The sequence below is a fragment of the Netta rufina genome (assembly GCF_964035555.1).
Source record: "Netta rufina genome assembly, chromosome: 25".
NCBI classification, from domain to species: Eukaryota; Metazoa; Chordata; class Aves; order Anseriformes; family Anatidae; genus Netta; species Netta rufina.
In genome coordinates, this window is record NC_140149.1 from 2,005,606 (window position 1) to 2,025,242 (window position 19,637).

At 43.0% G+C, this 19,637-nt stretch overlaps 1 protein-coding gene across 1 annotated transcript in view; it reads left to right on the forward strand.

Moving 5' to 3' along the window:
- The window catches only part of BARX2 (BARX homeobox 2), a gene marked incomplete at both ends in the record, with an annotated part of 34,718 nt that extends 16,960 nt beyond the window's left edge, over positions 1 to 17,758 (forward strand). The window contains 3 exons of the mRNA XM_084301392.1: positions 12,887 to 13,184; positions 16,182 to 16,266; positions 17,507 to 17,758. Of these exons, the coding sequence (XP_084157518.1) occupies positions 12,887 to 13,184; positions 16,182 to 16,266; positions 17,507 to 17,758 (635 nt within the window). The remainder of the gene's footprint in view (positions 1 to 12,886; positions 13,185 to 16,181; positions 16,267 to 17,506) is intronic.
- Positions 17,759 to 19,637: the final 1,879 nt, after the last annotated feature.

Here is a 19,637-nt window from a genome sequence, read left to right on the forward strand (position 1 = left end):
CAATAGGATACATGCATTGCTTCATTATTAACATATATATTAATGGTACATTAAGGAATTTCATAATCATATGACACAAAGTTCTCAGTGCAGTGCTCATGCAATCTATGCAGTCTATTAATGGGAAATGTGTTTAGCAAGGTGTGAGATAATAACACCTCTGCCTCCTCTTTGTGGCTTCCGTTTGAGTACTTTCCAGACCATATAACAGCCTTGTGTGGTAGATGATATCTTTGTTTTCCATGTGGGGAAGACAGAATTCCAGTGAGATTTGGGGATCTGGTTGAGATTGTACATTAAGACTCTGTCAGGACTGGAAATGCTATGTCAGTGTTCCCCTTCCCCAAAATCTACACCTAATTGATCAAAACTTGATTATTCTTGCCCTTTATGAGTCAAGTGAGAGTTAGTAAAGTCAGTGGGAATGACATGATATTCCCATTATCCCGGAGTTGATGCTAGTACTGGTGGGGATTGTACGCCCACATACACATGTGGAGGGAAGAAAGGGCTGTATTGTCCTTTGCTTATTGACTTTTCTGATTGGTGTTTAAATGAGATTATAGAGTCACAGACGTACCTGTGGAACGTGGTGATGCTGCATTCCACAGTGACAAGTGCCGTAGGAAAATCAGAGGTAAACAGATGTGCTGATGAAAACCAGAGATGGGTGATAACCAGAGCTTTGACTCAAACCCCTCCAAACCTCAGAGTGAGGGAGGGTCTCCCATCTAGATCCCTCCTCAGAGCATTTATAGGGAGTGTTCGTAGTTCTAGGTTGGAGATGTCTGAAACAGATGTCCTTCTAAGGTTTGTGTGCATAATGTCATTAAAGCTAGCAGAATTGGAGCACCTGTAGAAACCTAATTCGAACTCTTATGATTAATTAGGCCCAGTCTCCACCCTAAGTCTAATCTGCATCTGTCTGGAGATGTGAAAACAGTGTCTCCTTGGCTGACTTCCTATCAGAACAAAAAAACAAACAAACAGCACTGTGATGTCTGGCATGAGTGAAGGATCATATTCTCTGGAGACTGGAACTTTTTAGAGCTCACCAACTGGAATTTCTGGCTCATCCTTCTAACAGCACTGGGGTATAGGCAGCCTGGTACCTGAGACACCTTGTCATCGCTTTTCTGACATGTAAATGGTTACATACAGCCAAAGTGCTTTGCAACTTTGTAAGGTTGACATATTTCTCATGGAACTATTGCTCCGGGTGCATCCATTGTGAGACTGCCTATCCTTGAGACATTTTTTGGCTTGCTTTTTGAGAACTGCAATAGGAGCTAAACCAGTTTGTGTTTCCCTTTCCTACCTGTAAAGGGAAGAAAAACCAAACACCCTGAAATGAATGCGCCGGGTCTGTATGTCAGACTGATTTTTGATTTGGGGGGCTATTCCCATTTGTACAGGCTGTAGATCTGGCACAGACAGTACACCCTAGCATGGGGTGGAAAGGGTCAAAGCGTGGGAGGGACTGAGCTGAAGTTTGGAATACTGGCAAGGCCCCCTCCAGCATGACACCTCTGTGGTGCTATCAGCAGCTGTGACTTTTGCATCCTCTGCGGGCAGAGTATTTTACACCAAGCAATTGGCTATTTTGCTTTTTGTTTAGTTTCCATATCCCCCCTCCTGACCAAGCCCATAACTGCCTCGTTGGCTCTCCTTGTTCTGTCATCCACCAGCTATACTTTGTGGTGAAAATACATGTGTAATGCTGTCGTCTGACATGCTCTTTCCATGATGTCTGTAGTAGTGAATGCAATTTTCCTTGTCCTCACTCACTCCTGGACCGTAGGGCTGGCTAATCAAATACAGATGTTGAAACGAGTACAGTATCAGTCTGCCTGGAGTCTGAGGGAGTAACCGCTGAGAGCATCCTGCCTCCCCATGTCCATTTTGGACAGGTAGAGGCAGTGATGAAGCCATACAACTGAAGGTTCTTGAAATGACTTCAGCTCATGGCTAGCTTCATGTAATGTAGACAGTCCTATAGAAGTTGCTTCTTTGGGAACTGGAAATTTATCTGTATTCCCTCCTCCATCCATAAAGTGAAAGCTTAGCTGTCCTCGATTGATTATGCTTGGGATAGGATTCAATCCACAGAGTGACCTGAGTGAGCTGCTGTTTGAAGTGAGGGAATAAAAATAGCAATGCCCTGTGCTGCTGGAAGCTTTGACCTAGTCTTTGTCAGCTTCTTCAACCCAAAAAATCAGGTTTGAATGAAATCCTTATTTGAAGGTGCTCTGGATTCTGACAGTGAGGTTTCAGGGTTCTTAGAGTAACACTGGGATGAGCATTATATGTAGCTTTATTCCGTCGATATTTCTCCTTTCCACTAGCCACAAGAGCTGGGTTAAGATTGCTGATCTAACTCAAACACAAAGGATGGACAGGTTGAACACAGCTTGCTTGTGTATCATTTGCATGCATCTAAATTGCATTGTTTGTGCAGCTGTTCAGCCAAATCGTCCACGGAGTTTATTTTTGTGCATAGAAGCACAGAGATGAGTTTTCTCTCTGTTAAGGCAGATGCAAGATCAAAGAAACTTATATGTAGCTCAGTAACACCAACCTCTCTGCTAAATGTGTCCTGATGGGGGCAAGATTATTAATAGGGTGATCCTTGAGATAAGCCATGATTATGAGAGGCAAAGGCTTTGCCAAGAAGTGACAGGTCTCTTTCAGGTTAACGCTGGTACTTGCTCAAGTCCCCCTTTCATTTCAGTGTGGAGGAAAAGAGGAGGGGTCTGTGTGTGGTTTTTAAACACAGATCTACTGTTCTCCTGAGAAGAAAAAAACATTTTCCAAAAGATCAGTCAGACAAAATTTAAGCACTCTGGTGTTTAGAAACAATTGAACTTTCTTTCTTCCCATGTGTCACTCACCAGAGTGTTTTAGAGGCTCGAAGCAGGAAGAGGTGGTGATATTTATGGCAAGCTTTGTGCTGGAGCTCACACAAGGGTGGGCTTGAGAAACCTGAAGAGTGCTTTTGTGTTCTTGGCTAGTCAGCTGACCAAGGCCAGTGTTTGCTTATGGACGTTGTGATAATAATTAACAGAGCAGGAAGTAAAGGACTGATTGATTTATGCATGCATGGCATTATGCATTTGAACTTGGACAGAAACTCTGAAATCCTGAGAGAAGGCAGATTTATTTATCAAATGTGTAAGAACATAAGAATGGTCCTAATGTGTCAGACCAAAGTCCGTATTGACTAGTATGTTGGACAGTGTCCAGTAAGAGATACTTAGGGAGCAGTATGAAGAGCATAACATGACTTATCCTTCCATTAAACTGTACCCTCTCAGCTCCGATGATCTGTTTCTAGACCTAAATCCAAGTGTTGCTCCCTACCCAGTGAGACCATCTGTACGGAGTTCTGGATTTGGCCTCCTACACCTCTCCCTGGTGTCCCGAGGTGTCTAGTCATCTGGCTGTCATCAGCAAAGACAGAAACTTGTTGCGGCTTCAGCTTAGCCACCCTGAGAGTTGGGTCGCCCTGGTGCTGTGTTTCTCTTCCACCCCTGAGACCAGAAACTGCCTATAAATTCATTCTTCTAGCTATTTGATTCTGTAATCTTTTGGCTACCTTGCTTATTAAATCCGGGTCCAGCGAGTGATGAGCTCTAGAGTTGAGTCTTATGCTGCATAATGGAGGAAAATCTTGGCTGAAGTATTCAACATGACTTAGTTCAAAAGAAAGGGATTCAAACTGATGTTGACTTAATGAAGCCAAAGTGTCCCTCGATACAGATATGGTAAATGAGCCGGTGGCTTGTATCCCAGTAACTTTCCTGCACCATCTAAACACTGTGGTTTATGGAGACATGCTTGTGTTTATTTCGCTGGGACTAATGTGGCCTGGTCTTAAAACTCCCTTGGAGTCCAAACAGTAAGGGTCTGGAATGGAGGTTCACAAACAAACCCGCCCGCCACTTGGAGCTGTTTCCAGTTGTGATGGCCTTGAGCCCATATATCCTAAAGGAGATCTGAGGACTGATCTGTTGGGTTCAGAGTACCTCCTGGGTAGGATTTAAACGGATCATCTGGTAAAGATGAGGAATCTCAAACAGAATCACTTCTTGTAGCCTCAGACAAAGAGCAGAACCTCTGAGCCATGCCCAGTTTGCCTGAAGAGGATGGATGTGAATTGAGGGGGACTTTGTTCCAAAAGGCAGCCCCTTGTGTGAGGTGGGATAATTCAGAATAGAAAAGTAGTGCATATTTTTCTGATTCACTCTCCACTAATTAAGGCAGAGTGCTATTACATTTGCTACAAAGGACTTCTTGAGCACTGGCCAAAGAGATTCTTTAAATGCTTCTTAAATAAATAAATCCTTTTCCATATAAATTTTCTTCAGTAAGGATATGACAAGGTCTTGGCACACTCCCTTTTGACAGACAACCTGGAAGAAAGGCCACTGGGCACAGGGAGAACAACCTGTAGTACCCAGGTGGTGCTTGTTGTATTTTTTTTGCACTTAAGAAGAAACTCAGCAGCTAAGCCTTGATATCCCAGGATAGCAGGAAACCACAATGGAGTGACTAGCCCCAGGACAGCAGCACAACCAGGTCTTTTGACTCTGGTTCAATGTGCATTCCTATCTCCTCCCTCACCAGTATGGCTCTCAAACAAAGCTGGCTTGTTATTATGGTTATTGCCATCCCAGCCAGAAGTGCTCTGGTGCCACCCTTCAGGGATCTGGCATTGCTGGAGGCATTGGTGCTGCAGGTGAATTTTTGGATTGCGTTTAAGATAGATAATTGCCCCACATCCAGCCCTGTCCAAGGCAGGGTATTACATATGTGCCCATGGCAGCAGGAGAGAGGAAAGTTCTCATTAAGGGAGGTTCTCAGGCTCATCATTTCCTCAAGACCAATTACTTACTGTGTGTACAGTGCCTCAAAGAAGTCAAAAAGCACAATATAAATATCAAATGTCACTATTAAGTAAGGATTAATTATCTTTCTGGTTAATTTTGTGTGTGTGTGTGTGTGTGTGTGCAAAGGCCTCCGGCATGCATGCTTCAGATGCATTCAAACATATTAATTACTGTTATTATGTGAAAGTTATACTGAAACATTACGTTGATAAATTGCTAAAGGTGACAGGCTTGAAACAGAAAACCTGTATCTTGCAACTCCAAATGCTCAGGAAATTTTTCTTGTGGTTTTGAAACTGGGCTAAACTCAACTACAGAACCAAGTGCCCCACTGCTTAGGTGAGGGCAGCTGAAGTTTGAGTCCAGCTCTGCTCACCCCTGGGTAGCTGAATGGGTAGTTGCACAGTGAGAGATGCATGGTGGAAGAGCAGTTTCTAGTGACAATACATTATATTCAGTATTATATAAGGTAATATTTACAGGCATCAGGGTTTTTGTTTGCAACTGACTTAGATGAAAATACAACCCCTTCCTCTCCACCCCCCCCAAAAAAAAAAAAAAACAACCAACAAACAAACAAACAAACAAACAAAACTAATTGAACAGGGAAGTGCCTAGGGAAGGCAAAATAAGACTCCAGGAGAATAAGCCTTAATTTTGTCTTGGCTCATCACAGAAGGTGTAGGTTCCAAGAGAATTGTCCTCTAATCAGAGTGCCCTATGAAGGATCTTTTTTGCTTCACTAAAATTAGCTGCACTATTTTTTTTTCTTCTGTGGACACATGCAGGTGAAATTCTGGCTCCACTGAAGCTGATGGGCGTTTTGCCATGGACATCAATTGGCTCTGGATTTCTCCCTATGGGAGAGAAACCATTAGCTACCAAGCCAACTTTTTGCTGTGTAGCTGAGTTGCATTTAATTTTGGCAAGACTCACAGCCCTTGTCAGACTAATAGGTTTTACTGAATTGAATTGGAAAGAGAATATTATGTGAGCTGTACCTGCAACCTCTGATGAGGAGCAGTTAGACTTCATTTTGAGTAATCTCACTGAATGCTCTTTTGGAGCACCACCAGTGTCTCTTCACTCGAGCTCTGCACTTAGATTTCAGGGTTGACTGCTCTTTTTCCCCATAGCCTATGTGACACTCATGATTCCCATGGAAATTTTGGCTCTGTGCGCTTGAGCTGAGTTTTGGGACTATTTATGGAAGCTTTCAAAATGTCCCAGAAGTGCCCTTCACCTCTGTTCATAGCAAAGGCTTTGGCTCCTGTTTAGCTACAACTGGTTCCCCATGCAACCAAAGAAAAAGAGCTAGTAGAAAAAAAAAAACTAACATCAACAAAAAACAATCATTTAAACAAACAAAACCAACAAGAACAAATTAAAGTCTGCTCCCCTAGAGCAGTGCTAACTCTGTTAATCAAGCAGGCTCTTAGGTGCTGAGATGTTGGAAAAGAATGATGATAAAGAGCATTATCAAGTGTTCCCTGTTCCAGGATTCCTATTTAATACATAATAGCCACAGAAAGATCTGATTATAGAGCTGAGTTATGGCCCTTTTAAAGGTCAGAGGATTACATCCAAGTTTTCCAGCCATTTCAATATTCAAAGAGGGGCAGGCTCTGTAGGGGTGTCTTTCAGTAAGCCTGGAAAGAATGAGAAGAAAATGAGTCTTCCCTGGTTGATGCAAAGGATTCCTGGCAGGTTATCTACCCATATCTCTCTGGCCAAGGTTGGTTTGATAGGGATGCTAAAAACAGTCAAGTCCAGAAGTAGCTTTTGTATGTTTGAGGTTCAGTTGACTTGAGCAGGGATCATCTTCAGGAAGATGCTGCAGCTATGCCTGAACACCCAGCCCATCAGCAGAGGACACAAGAGGGGTAGTTATGTCTGAAAGACCATCTGTGTCAATGTGTTGCAAGGGCCACACCATACAAATACACCAACTCATGTCTTGGAAGCTGTCAAGCTGTCAACACAGTATTCACAGTCTAATTAGCCCACCTCTTTTAAGGCCATAATTAGCTCAGGTGCAATCATACCCTGGCATGGCTGTGCTGCTTCCCATTCTAAAGATAGCTGAGAGATCTGTGCATAACACCATGCTGCATAGCACGAACATCACCCAGGTCGTTTCTGAACTGAGGGTTTGAGCATTAGTTAATGATGGCACGCCAATGAGGAGGGCACTTAGAAAAGGGCTGTATATTGAATTATTGAGTGAAGAGGTTGGCAGACCCGGTTATTTTCCTTCCGTCCTCTCCTAACTACTTGTTTCTACCGGAGAATGAATTTGCCCATTATATGCACAGCTCGTTGCTGTTCTTCTGATGGGCAAGAGGTGCTGCAGGTCTGCACAGTGCATGGTGGCTGAGGAAGCAAGCAGAAGCACAGCCCTTGTGCAAGAGCTGTGTTATGTCCCTAGCCAACCTCTGACAGGCTCTAGCAGCCACAAGGCAAAGGAGCCCACTGGGAGCTGAGAAGACATCCTGTGTCCCAGTGCATGCTGTATGTGTTTGGCTGTTGTCTTTGACCACTTGACTTCTGGGCCAAGTTGAATGGCTGGGTCATACCAGGTCTGTGCTCAGCTCTGGCCTGGCTCCATTCCCATGGAAGCTGGTGGCAAAGTCCAGCCAAGATGTGTGGCAGTGGCATGGCTGGCAAATCTGGTTTTGGGAATCTGGTACAGAAAGCAGATTTAATGCCCTCTCTGCTAAACAAACTGTGTTTGGTTCCGCTTATTCTGAACATTTCTTCTTTTGCCTTCTTTGCTTTGCTCAGGGCTTGCTTTTTCCTTTCAATAGGCTGTTCATTCTTTTGGCAAAATGAAACTCTCCTAAATGAACCCAACTCCTTCTTGGTACCCTTTTGTTTTGACACTTGGGAGACAGCAGATTTATAGACCTTCCTAAGTCGTAAGTTCATTTTCTTTTTTTATTTACCTTTCACTGCAGCCCATTCGGAGTGAGATTTCATTCTGCCTCCGAGCAGGACTGACCTGCCAAGAGGAGCTGATCCATAAATCTTTCCTTCCTTTCCTTCCAAAACAGAATTAGCTGAGTTTGCCTAGGAGGAAAACTGTTCTGCCATTGCCGGCAGTCAAACAGTGCAATTAATTAGTGCTTTCCCTTTTCTCTTTCCTCTAGTCTCTGTCTGCTGCAGTTGAAAATAAGCCAGCGAGAAGGGGGAGGGGAAAAAGGAGAGAAACAGATTTGTTTGAAACATTTATTTTTAATTAAAACTTTTGCAATGTGATACAGTTCAATGGCGGTGCACCTATTGCATCATATCTCATGGTCATAAGTTTAATCAAAACATCCCAGCAGATGAGTGGAGCTGGCTGCAGGCTGGGCTGAAGAAAAGCAATTGTTCACGTATCTAGACTTGGAGCAGGACGGGGAGTCTGGAGCCTTTGCTACTTTACTCCTTGTTTTCATATATGTGGTAAGTGGAAGTTACAGGCTGATACACTGCAGGTTGATGCCTGGGATATTGATTTGTTTGGCCAGTAAAAATTGACTTTCTTGACTGCGACCTTCTGGGGAAAACAGGACACATTCGCTGTCCTTTTTCTTGGTGCTAGTACTGAAAAGCAAAACACGTGAGAAAAAGATCCTTGTGAATATGTCAGATCATGATAAATTTCTAAGACAAATGTCTTGCATGTAATTAGGAAACAGGAGTCCAGGGGTATTCTAGATGGCTTGAGTAAGCCAATTCATTTCAAGGCTGTGTGGTCAGTGCATTGTGCGAGGGTCAGGTCTGTTCTTCACTGTATGGAGGCTGCCAGCATGGCCTGATTTAAATAGCGAAACAAACTGCTTTCAGATCCTTGGAAAACACTCTGCAGATCCAATGTCCTTTTTATTTTTAGCTCTTTATTAGTTTTAGCAACCAAGTGGCCAGATGTTAGCATTATAAAGATGGACAGAAATAAGAGCTTTCTTGATGCTTAAAATTGAGACTAGTTAAATGCTTAAAATAATTACAGCAAAATGGTTGTATAAGCACCATTTCCTCAGTTGTATATGGTATGAAGTATGGATTATACTAATACTTCCCAAGAACTTGGGAACTATTCAGCAACACAGGGAACATGAAACTATCCTAAAATTAAGAACAGGGTAATGAAGAATACTCAAATACATAAAATTAGGAATTTTCTCTGCAAAACCACATAGTAAGACACCATCCTCTTATGAAGAGTGTTAAGAACTCCTGAATCCTAAACCTGTGGTGTTTTCACAGCACTTCACCAGTGCAGCCTCTTGATTGTATCAGTGGGGAATGTTCAAACACTGTGCTGCCAGGGTAGCAAACTAATTCCTCATTTTCTGGCGTATTTGGACTTCTTTCTGGTTTCTAAGGGCAAAAGGACAGTGGGTCAAAAGTGGAAAAGGTACTCAAAGAATGATATGGGAAAGTACACGTTCAGCTGAAACTGTTCTATAAGGCAGGTATGAAAAGGCAGAGTGCTTCATCTCCATTCCTTCCCGTCTTGAGAGACAGAGCATGTCACAACAGTGCTGAGCAGACAAGAGCTGCTTGCCAGCATTTAATTTGTTGAAGATTAGGAAATTATTCCATTCTTACAATACCATGTCAGTCTAGAAATACCTTTGAACTCTGGGGGATGTGAAAATTTAGATCTAGCCTCAGATTTTGTAGTGTTTGGAAGCCAAGACTTTATCAGGGTAAGAACTGTACAGATGGTTTAAGGGGAAATGTATTAATAGTGTACCTCAATACAGTGGACTAACTCAACTTCAGCTGTCTTTGATCTTTGGGGTAACTATATCCAGAACAGGATGCTGAATTTATGCTTTTTTCTTTGTGATCTAGTAGCAATGTAGAGGTTATCTACTTCTGCTTTTTTTTTTTTTTTTTTTTTTTTTTTCTTTTTACTAACTGCAGGTGGCTGCTAAAACATTGCCCTCTTTCTGACCTTCAGCTTTCCCTACTGAAAGTCTTGAACCCCTGTTTTTTTGCTAAATGCTGTCCTTACTCTGTCATAGCCATCCTGTGCCCTCATCAGGCCAAGGGCAGAAAGCTGAGAAGTCTTGTATATGTATATGACTGAGCTGAACATCAGCTGATGCTTTTATTATTTACAATCACTTCTAAAAGCACCATCTCAACTGTTGGGGTCATGCCATAAGCAAAGGCTTCTCTTATGATCTCAAATGATAAACAAATAAGGCACTCAGTGTCAACAGCCTCACAAATCTGTTCACCACCTGGAGCTCGAAGCAACTCAGCAGTTGCAAACCACTACTTGTCCAGAAGTAGAGCAGCAGTTTCAGAGGTTCTGTAAGTAAATAAGTGTCCTGACGTGGGCACCAAAAATAAGTGTGTGCTGAGCTTTCGCCACATCTCAGTTGCTGGCTGCTGAACAGTTTGGAAAATGTATCCCCTCTTTCAGGTGCTCAACACTTGAACAACCCCAGTGTCATCTGCTTCTCTAATAACCAGCCACTGTTTTACCCTGCAAAAATAGCCACACTGCAACTGCTGATCCTGGAAGGAGGAAAGTGGTTATCTTATGATCGTCATCCTGATCTTACCTAATTACTAGAAAATTAGTCTGAAGCCGATGTCAAGCTCTGGGACCATCACAGCTAGTCTCCCTCACTCCAAGCAGTCCTGCATGCTGCTATCATGCATACAGGAAAGCAAATATCCCTGATTGCTCTGATACCAGATACCTTTTGCTGACCTCGCTTGAAGAGAGTCCTGTGTAAAAGTGTTATTCTCTATAGGATTTTGTCACTTGGAGCCTTGCAGCAGTTTCTGGGTTCTGGTGATTTCTTACTCCTCAGAAATCTTGTGGTTTGTAGAGAACCCTGCTGGAAGCACACTAGGGTACAAGTATCAATTTTTTGCCAAAAACCACCCATGTGCAGGGGCAGGAATGGTGTTTCAGGCTGTGCAATAAGGCTCAGGGAATGAACCTGTAGGGGAGCAGGAGCTGCGTTCATTAGGTGGTTTGAACCGAGACCCTCTGGCTGCCTAGAGCATGCCATAAGGCTAGACGCCCTCCTTTATGGCATGTAAGCTTGAGCACCAGTTGAGGTTACTCTTTCAGGCCAGTTTGGCTGAAACAGAGGAAGAAGTCTATTCCAGTGGTGTGTTGGCATTGCCTTTCCTGTCCCACAGTGGCCTGTCCCAGCAGGTACTGGCTGGGAGGATATAAACTGTGGGAGTAGGATCTGCTGTACCTTCTGCATAGCTGGCTTGTGTCCGAGGGTGCAGAATTAGTGGCATAAGGCAAAGGACATCTCTCTCCTGATTTATGCTCTTTGAACTGCCACTGAGATGGTAAATCAAGGCAGAATTTCTGCCATTTCACTTGGTGGTAGTAGATCTGCACACAGGCGTCAGCTGAGGGAAAAAAAATCCACAGAGAGAAGATGTAGATACACTTTACACAAGCAATTGTTGGCTAAGCAATTCTCATCTCTCATGTACTTCCTGCGTGGTTTAGGTGGAATAACTTAAATTTAATGGAAATATTTTGATTTGTGGTGTTGCAAAGGTGTGGAGGAGAAAAGCAAGGCTTAATTTGTATGCAGACTGCTGTGATTTACACTGTATTGACAAAAATTTTCCAAGCTCACTTTGTAAGCGGCTGAATTTTCCATGTGACTGAAGTGGTTGTGGGGAGAAGTGCCAATCAACAAGCTGCAGAATTCTTTATGTACCCTCTGCACGGCTGTTTACTTGATACCTGATGTATGACCCCACAACCCTTCATGCTGGGGATGAGAGTAAGGAATATAGGTCATCAGCAGGCCAGGCTGGTAACACCTTTCCTTTACTGGTGATGAGTTACTCACCAAAATAGACTCATTGAGGCCTATAGATCATTATGTTCATTAGTGTTGATTCATATTAAGAGTTTCACAATCGGGTGTGTTGGTGTAATACGTTCCTTTCCACAGTACCATTTATCTTAAGGATCTCAGAATACTTTATGTACATTAAGCTTTAATCCATGTTTTACCACCAGCAATGTAAGAAGGATTGTTTCCATTTTGCAGATGAGGTAAACTGAGGTACCGAGCAAGAAAGTGACTTGCCCAAGACTGCAGGTTGTTTGCAAAGTTGTATACAGAGCCATCTTGCACATGAATGCACATTTCCCGTATGTGGCCATATTTCACTGCCCAGAGATTTAAAGAAACATTTGATTTCCTGGGGCTAAGGCTGAGGAGAAATCTGTCTATAGCTGTAAATTCAGGCGACCTGAAGTGAATCAGAACTTCCTGTAGTGTCTGGGAGTGTTTAAATTTGCCATCCCAGACTGGCTCTGGCCTGAAAGGATTGGAGCAGAGCTGCTGATTTACTTCTAGGGCTGGTATCCACCAGTTGGTGTAAGATGTAGAGTTACGAGTCAGTGAGGAAATCTGCCTCTTATCTATCTAGCCTCATCTGCCTGAATGGTCAGTGGGGTCAATATGGAAAACGGAGGATAGAAGTGTGATTCACCTGACTTCTTGAGTTACCCGATAGAGAACTAGATGAAATTGTCTGTTGCATATAAAGGGGGCTAGGTAACTATCTCAAATGAACCCTGTCCTAGTGTCCGTAGAGAAGCAGATTTGCATGAGTGGGGACAGATTTTGTCTTGTTTGCTCTGAGTTAGTTTCTTGGGGTACTTAAATGGATGACTTCAACAATGTGTGTTCTAATAGCGCCTGAAAAAAAAAAAAAGAAAAAAGAAAAAAAAAAAAAGACAATGAAAATAGACACTCTATGCTAAGGAAAATGAAATGCACAGCAAGAGACTAGACTGACAGCCCAAGAAGGCTAAACATAATGTGGAAGAGCAAACAGGTCCGGAGAGAGGAATTGACTTGGTTGTGGTCATTTAATAGCTGAATGGCAGAGCCAGGGAAGGTGTTCCCCTCTCCCTGTTCTCTCCAATGCTCTTATTTCTTAACCACATTGCCACTCAACTCGCCCTTATCCACGTCTTCTTTTTTCCCTGCCAGGGTCCCCTTCTCTGAGGGCATATCCTCTCATCTCCGTTATCACCAGGCAGCCGTCCGTGGTCCCTCACCTCGTTCCAGCTGCCACCAGCTCCCGTGTGCTGCCTGCCCAGGCCTCCTCAGGGACTGCAAGTTCGGAGACCCCAGCCAGCGAGACCCATGCCAGCAGCGAGTCGGAGGCAGAGCAGCCCACACCTCGGTTAAAAAAGCCACGCCGGAGTAGGACCATCTTCACAGAGCTCCAGCTAATGGGCTTGGAGAAGAAATTCCAGAAGCAGAAGTATCTGTCTACCCCTGACAGGTAGGAGTTTGCTGGGCTGGGCAGTGAAATACAAGCTGCCCATCACAGATCAGGCTATGCACCTATGCACTATGCACCACCTCCTAGAGTCATTTTGCCATGCAGGAAGCTCTTGTCTTCATCTAGGAAACATTCTGGTTCACTGCTTTATCTCAACAGTGCATCTGAATGCTCAGTGTCACCTTTGAGTGTTTTTTCCTTTTCAGGGACAATGCTGACAGCAACTGATCTGAAAGACAGCCAGATCACACCTTGTATTCATCTGTAGCTCACTTCTATTCCTTTTAGATATGGGGACAACCAGGCAGGGTAGAAACTAGCTGAAGGCCTGTGAGTGGCTATAAATACTGCTTAGAAAGGAGCAGGAAAATACTGCTTCCTAAACTAGGAAAAGGAAGGGGAGCAAAAGGGCTACTGCAGCCCTGCTCAGCTGTTCTCATTCCCATACCAGATGCTCCCTGGCTGCAGTGTGCTGCCTTCTAGCTCCACAGAGATGCCTCTGCTGTTGGCCAAGAACATGGGCAGGTGACCAGATTCAATTTCAAGGCTAACTTTTCCTGGGATCAAAGGTGACATGGATAGGCTGTATCAATGGAAATGTCACATGCTGATAAATGTGCTTGCTAGCAGGCACTCAGAGATGCACAAGAAACAGAGCAAAAGCTCTCCCTTTCCTGTTCTTGCTAGACCCTTGGAAAAAAATGCAGCCTGATTTCCTCCTGGGATCCAATGGCCGTGTCTCTATGGAGGCTGGGAGATTGCCTGTTGCTTCAGCTGGCTGCTGAACTAGCTTTCCTCTAGTAAACCTGGTTAGCAGTTCAGTGAGGAGTTAGTGGCCTGTCCATCAGGGAAATAGAGCCAGGGATGCATACGTTAGAAGGCTGCCTTGCTTCTGTCCCGAGTTCTTAGGGACTGCTTGATAACAAATGGATGAACTAAAATAAGGAAAGGTTCTATCTAGGTTCTATCTATTTTAAAGACCTTGGACACTACTCAGCAAACTTAAATTACAGGAAAAAGATTTTGTCCAATTCCTATTAAGTTTGTAAACCTAGAGAGAGTTTGAAAGGTTGACCAGGCCTTGAGCTCCACAGATGGCAGAATTCCAATATTTAAATTGGTTTTGAAGTCAGCATTCTCTACTTTTACTGTCTGTCACCAAGCCAAGGATCACAGCTAGACCAAATTTCATGGACAAAACTGTAATGTCTTGTACAGCTTCAGAGTTCCTAATGCTCCTGTATTGACTCCTCACAGCTTCACATAAGCAGATTGTTGACACCATTGCTGAAGCACTCAGGGTTGGTAAATTTAATTAATAGTATGACTGTTCCGTGGTTTTGTATGTGCTTGAGGCTGATGAGCGATTCCTGTCCCTGTACCGCTTCCCCCTCTTGGTTTGTTTCCTTGGGTTTCTAGGCAATGCTGGTTACAATGATGTGTGTGGCAAGAGGTGGTAACTGGCTGCAGGTAATCAAAGTGTGATAAGACATGTGCACTGTGGCAAGAGTTAGTCAAGCAGTGTTTCTCTGTGAACTCATGGCTGGAAACGTGATGGTGAAGCAATGGATTGTGCTCTGTGTTGAGCCCTGCAGCTTTTGGCCTGGGTGCAACATTGTACTGCTTGGATGACAACTGGACCACCTGGTTTATTAGTAGTAAAGGAGTGCGGTATGAGGGGATAATGCCTCTGCTAGATTCTGCTACTCACACAACAGTGGTGGCATTTTTAAGTCAATGCAGACACTCTGTAGTGGCATGGGCAATACGTCAATTTTGCAGACACCCTATAGTGGCATGGGCAGCAGGCAAACCAAACCTGTAGGGAATCTAAAGGGGGGAAAAGAATGAAGCTAGGAGTATGTGTGTGAGCAGAGAGCTGGTGTGGGGTACAGAGGTGTTTATAAATACAAAAGTGTGTCTGACTGCCCCAGGAACCCAGCTGAAATAAAAGTTGTATTATGAAAAACTTGGCCTTGAACCACCAGTGTGTTTCCCCATGCAAAGGTGGGGAAATATTTGCCAAAAAAGCTCACATAATCCAGAACACCTTGGAATGTGACTCTGTTTGAGCTGTCCCACCTGCAGGACTTGCGTGACGCTGGGGCACTTGCCCAGCGTTGCTGAGGATTTCTAACTCCATCCGTTGTGCAACGCCATTACAACACTGCCAGATGCATGCTACTATCACCTGTGGGGAAGGATAAAGAGTTAGTCTGAGCTGTATTTGCTTCATATCCTGAGTTTTAATATAGAAATAATGAATGGTTTCAAATGAACTTGCACAGGTTGGAGATTTGCAGAGGATGAATCAGGATTATGGGCTGTCTGCCACATATACCCTTAAGCTAAACACGCAAATAATAAATTCATTTATATGCCTAAATTGCCTATAATAGCAGAATGCATAAGAAATTAATAGATTTAGATGTACTACTACTCCATGAGAAATGAAAAAGTATCATTATCCCCATTATGTGGGTAGTGAAGATGAAATACGATATAAGGAGCAACGCTTTCAAAGGCAGACTGATGCCGAGTGTCTTTCTTCTTACGTGTTTGCTTCAGACACCATAGACCTGTTTTTCAGGGATGCTGTGTACCAGTAGCTTCATGCACAAATGTGGTGTCAGCAGTCAGAGTACCACAGTCATGTGTTTCAAAAAGGGCAGAAAAACCTCTGATATTTGTAGGTTTGCTTATTCCTTCATGGTGATGGAGGAGAAAAGAGAACAAATGAGAGAGCTCATTTCTCAAATTAGTGCTGCAAACACCTGAATAGTCTTGCTTCTTTTGTAAGAGCCAGCTATCTTTTTACCCAAACGTGGTTTACCACTTTTGTCTGACTTTTTTTCAAACAACAGATTGGAGGAACAAATAGCAGTATTTTCTGGCAGTCCTCCTGTTACATGCATTTACTGTTGGATTGGCTGCCCCTGGCATCTGGGCTCTTCTCGTCCTCTGTCAACTCATTGCAACGTCTGTCTTGTTTTCCAGACTCGATTTAGCCCAGTCATTGGGGCTGACTCAGCTCCAGGTGAAAACATGGTACCAGAACCGCAGGATGAAGTGGAAGAAAATGGTAAGTGGTTCATTACCATTTCTCCATAGTCCTTAAAAATGCTTTTAAAAGAATGGATTCTGAAGCTGAGTATAGTGTCAGTGATTTGTCTCTATTTATACCAAATTTTATTTATTCTTGCTGATTTTTTTTAGAAATACACTTTAAAAAAAAACAACAAAACTCACACTACAGCATATGTGGTGGGCTAGATGTACAACAGGCAGTAAGAAGAATATGAAGCCAAGATATGAAAGAAAATAAAACAGCAGAGAAAAGAACCAAAGTATCTACTTCTCCATTTTTGGTGTTCTTGTGATCTTAACACTTGTGGGATTGGTTATCCATGTAGACCAAAAAGATGATATTGCTCAGTGGAAGCCAATTCAGTTTTAAGCACTAATGTTACTAATTCTTGCTTTTCATACCTTCCTTTCACCTCTTGTACTTCCAGCTTCATGGCCCTTTTCCAATTAAAGTGCTTCTAGAAAGGGCAGCTATCCATAAATCCTGCTGGGAACAGATTCTGTGAATTCTCCAGTGGAGATGTTTATGTATTCCCACCCAGCAGAGGAGATTCAGTTCTGCACTGCATCAGAACTGATTTTTTGAGTGTATGTGAGAGCTGCAGAAGTTACTGCCACTTGAAACAAATTTGGGAATAGCTTGGATTCAGATCCTTGGCTGAAAGTGTCTTGAGGCTGCAGCATGTGAGGGGAAATGGAATTAAATACAAGAGCAGACCTATTCTGATGACTCCCTGCCTTTACACAGGTTAGATGGATGTCACATCTTTTAATGCAGGAGTTACAAAAATAATAATATTAATAATAAAGACTATTTCAGAAGCCAAAGTGGAACTAGCAAGAGAATAGGCAGCCAGCAGAAATCCTGGCTAAAGTGTGACTGTTCTTACTTGGGCTCTGATTAAAGCAAATACTCAAAAAAAGGAAGTGAATTGTGCATATTATCTTTCTGTATGTAATCTTGAGGACTCTGTGCTTAGATTGCTTTTGGGCCTGCTGTAGGAACTGGCTTAGACAGCTCCAGAGTTCTAGGTGTCCTTACTGGTATTTTTTGCATCTAGTTGAGGTAATGAGTGAACTCACTCCATGAATGCAAGGAATTTCTATGAAGCTGCAATAGTAATCAAACCATGGATCCACTCTAAAGTCAAAGCTGAATTTCATCCTACCCTCTAAAGGATGTCTCACAGCAGTGATGTTCAGATTGATCCTGACTGTTAATCTCTTTGCTCCAGGTGTTGAAAGGTGGGCAGGAAGCTCCAACGAAGCCCAAAGGCCGTCCAAAGAAAAACTCCATTCCCACTTCAGAGGAAATCGAAGCAGAAGAGAAAATGAACAGCCAGGCTCAGAGTCAGGAGCTGGAGGGATCTCAAGCCCCTGAGGAACCTAAAGTGACAGAGGAGAAGCCAGAAGGCTCTTCAGAGACAGAGAAGTCTCCAGAACATATACCAGCACCCCCCTCAGAGGAGGCTACGCCATTAAGTTAAAAGGGAAAGAACGAAGGGAAAGGGGGGATAAAAAGAGAAAAGAAAAACCAAAACCAAATATATATATATGTGTGTATATATATATATATTTAAATATGTATGTAATTGTGTGTGTGTACATATATATATAAATATATATATATGTAGACCTTGTGTATAAGTCGAAAGATTTGTCACTTTGTGCCTTTGGGAATCAGCCATCATGGGCCACAGTGGAACAAAGACATCCTGTGTGAGTGGTGATGACCTGTCTCTCTGGTGGCGTGTGTATGCCTCCCCACAGATAGTGACGGAGTTCCAGAGAAACTGGACGTATTTCCAGAGAAATCGCATCTAGAAACCTGAGACAGCTCCTGGCAAATAGAGGAGAAGGCCAGGGCTCCTTTCCTGCTGCGGGAGGCAAATGTGTAGTGATATGACTGTTGGAGGGTTCAGTGTGTTCGCTTGGCTTTATCCTTGCCTTTTAGTAGTGCAAATGGACAGAGGACTTGGTCTGGTCTCAGACCAGGGACAGCTAAGAAATGGGAGCCATGGTAGCACCATTTCATCATGTAACCAGCACTTATTTCTGTTAGGGATGGGCCCAACTTCAATATTTTCTGGAAAGAATTCAGACCCATGGGTTTGTTTTGGCTCTGTATAAAGAGCAAAGCTTCTGAAGAGAGATTGATACCCAGGTCAGTGTTCAGATTTCATATCTCTTGGTTATTTGGGTGCCGTGTCTGTGAATTTGCAGTGATCCAGGATAAAACTTCGAATGAGATGAGGATTTGGATTTGAGTCTGCTCCAAATGCTTTGGGATGCTTGGATCTAGGATTTTTGCTTTGGGCCCACTTCTAATTTTTGTAAGGTTTTTAAAGAACATTTAAATGTTTCCAGGGTTTGGGGAGAAGGATGGATTTAAGAAGTTGTTGCAGAAAGTTCGCGTTTAAGATGTGTGCCAAGAACAGATGTGCATCATGTTTCATAAAGTCTTGTTAAGGGTGCATTTTGCCCAAAGGCTGCAAGAGATGTATTAAGATAACCTTTATTTTTTAATTAAAAATTAAATATATAAATAAAAACATTGCTGTTGTTTCTCTTTCAGAATCCTAGATTTTTATTTTTACTTTTTTTTTTTTTTCTTTTCAAAATGTCCAGACACTTCTGGGCTAGGCTTTTAATTCTAACAAACTGGAGAAAATGGGAGTCATCGAACTTTCCATAACACCAAAGCGCAGGAAGCACTGTGCAAACTCCTTGTAGCACCTTGCGAAGGTAGGTGAGTGGTGCTGTTGATGCCACCTTGTCCCTGGGTGCAGATGAATGTGTCAGGGTGGGATCACTGGTGTTCTAGCTTTTTTTTCTGTCACCTTTCCACCTACACTTATATCTGGACAGCCAATAAATGAGGGGATGCGTAACAATTCACACACATAGTTCTTAAGTGACTTATCCAAGGAGTGTTCAGTGGGGAGAAAGGATTTCTTTTCTTTTCCCAGCTTCTTGCTCAATGATATTTGAAAGACTTTAAGTCCACCTCAGCATTTGCTCTGCAATGGCGCATGTATCTGCATCAGGTAATACTTACATGGCAAAGCTCCAGCTGACTTCAATGAAGTGCATTGCCCCACTCACTGTGGTAAGTACTTAAATCTGTAGATTACAATGTATTTAGGTGCACCTACAGGTTTGATGCACCTAAATCTAAAAATAATAATTAAAAAGAAAAAATCACAAGAGTTGGGCAATGCTCTTTTGTTAGAAACTGAAAATCTCAGGCATTTTATGGCATTTAGGTATTTTACATGTAGATGGAAATGGGAAAACAGATTTCCCTCTTGCATGTTGTGTTGGAAAATGCAGGCTGTGAGCCATGAAGTACTTCTTCTGCCATTA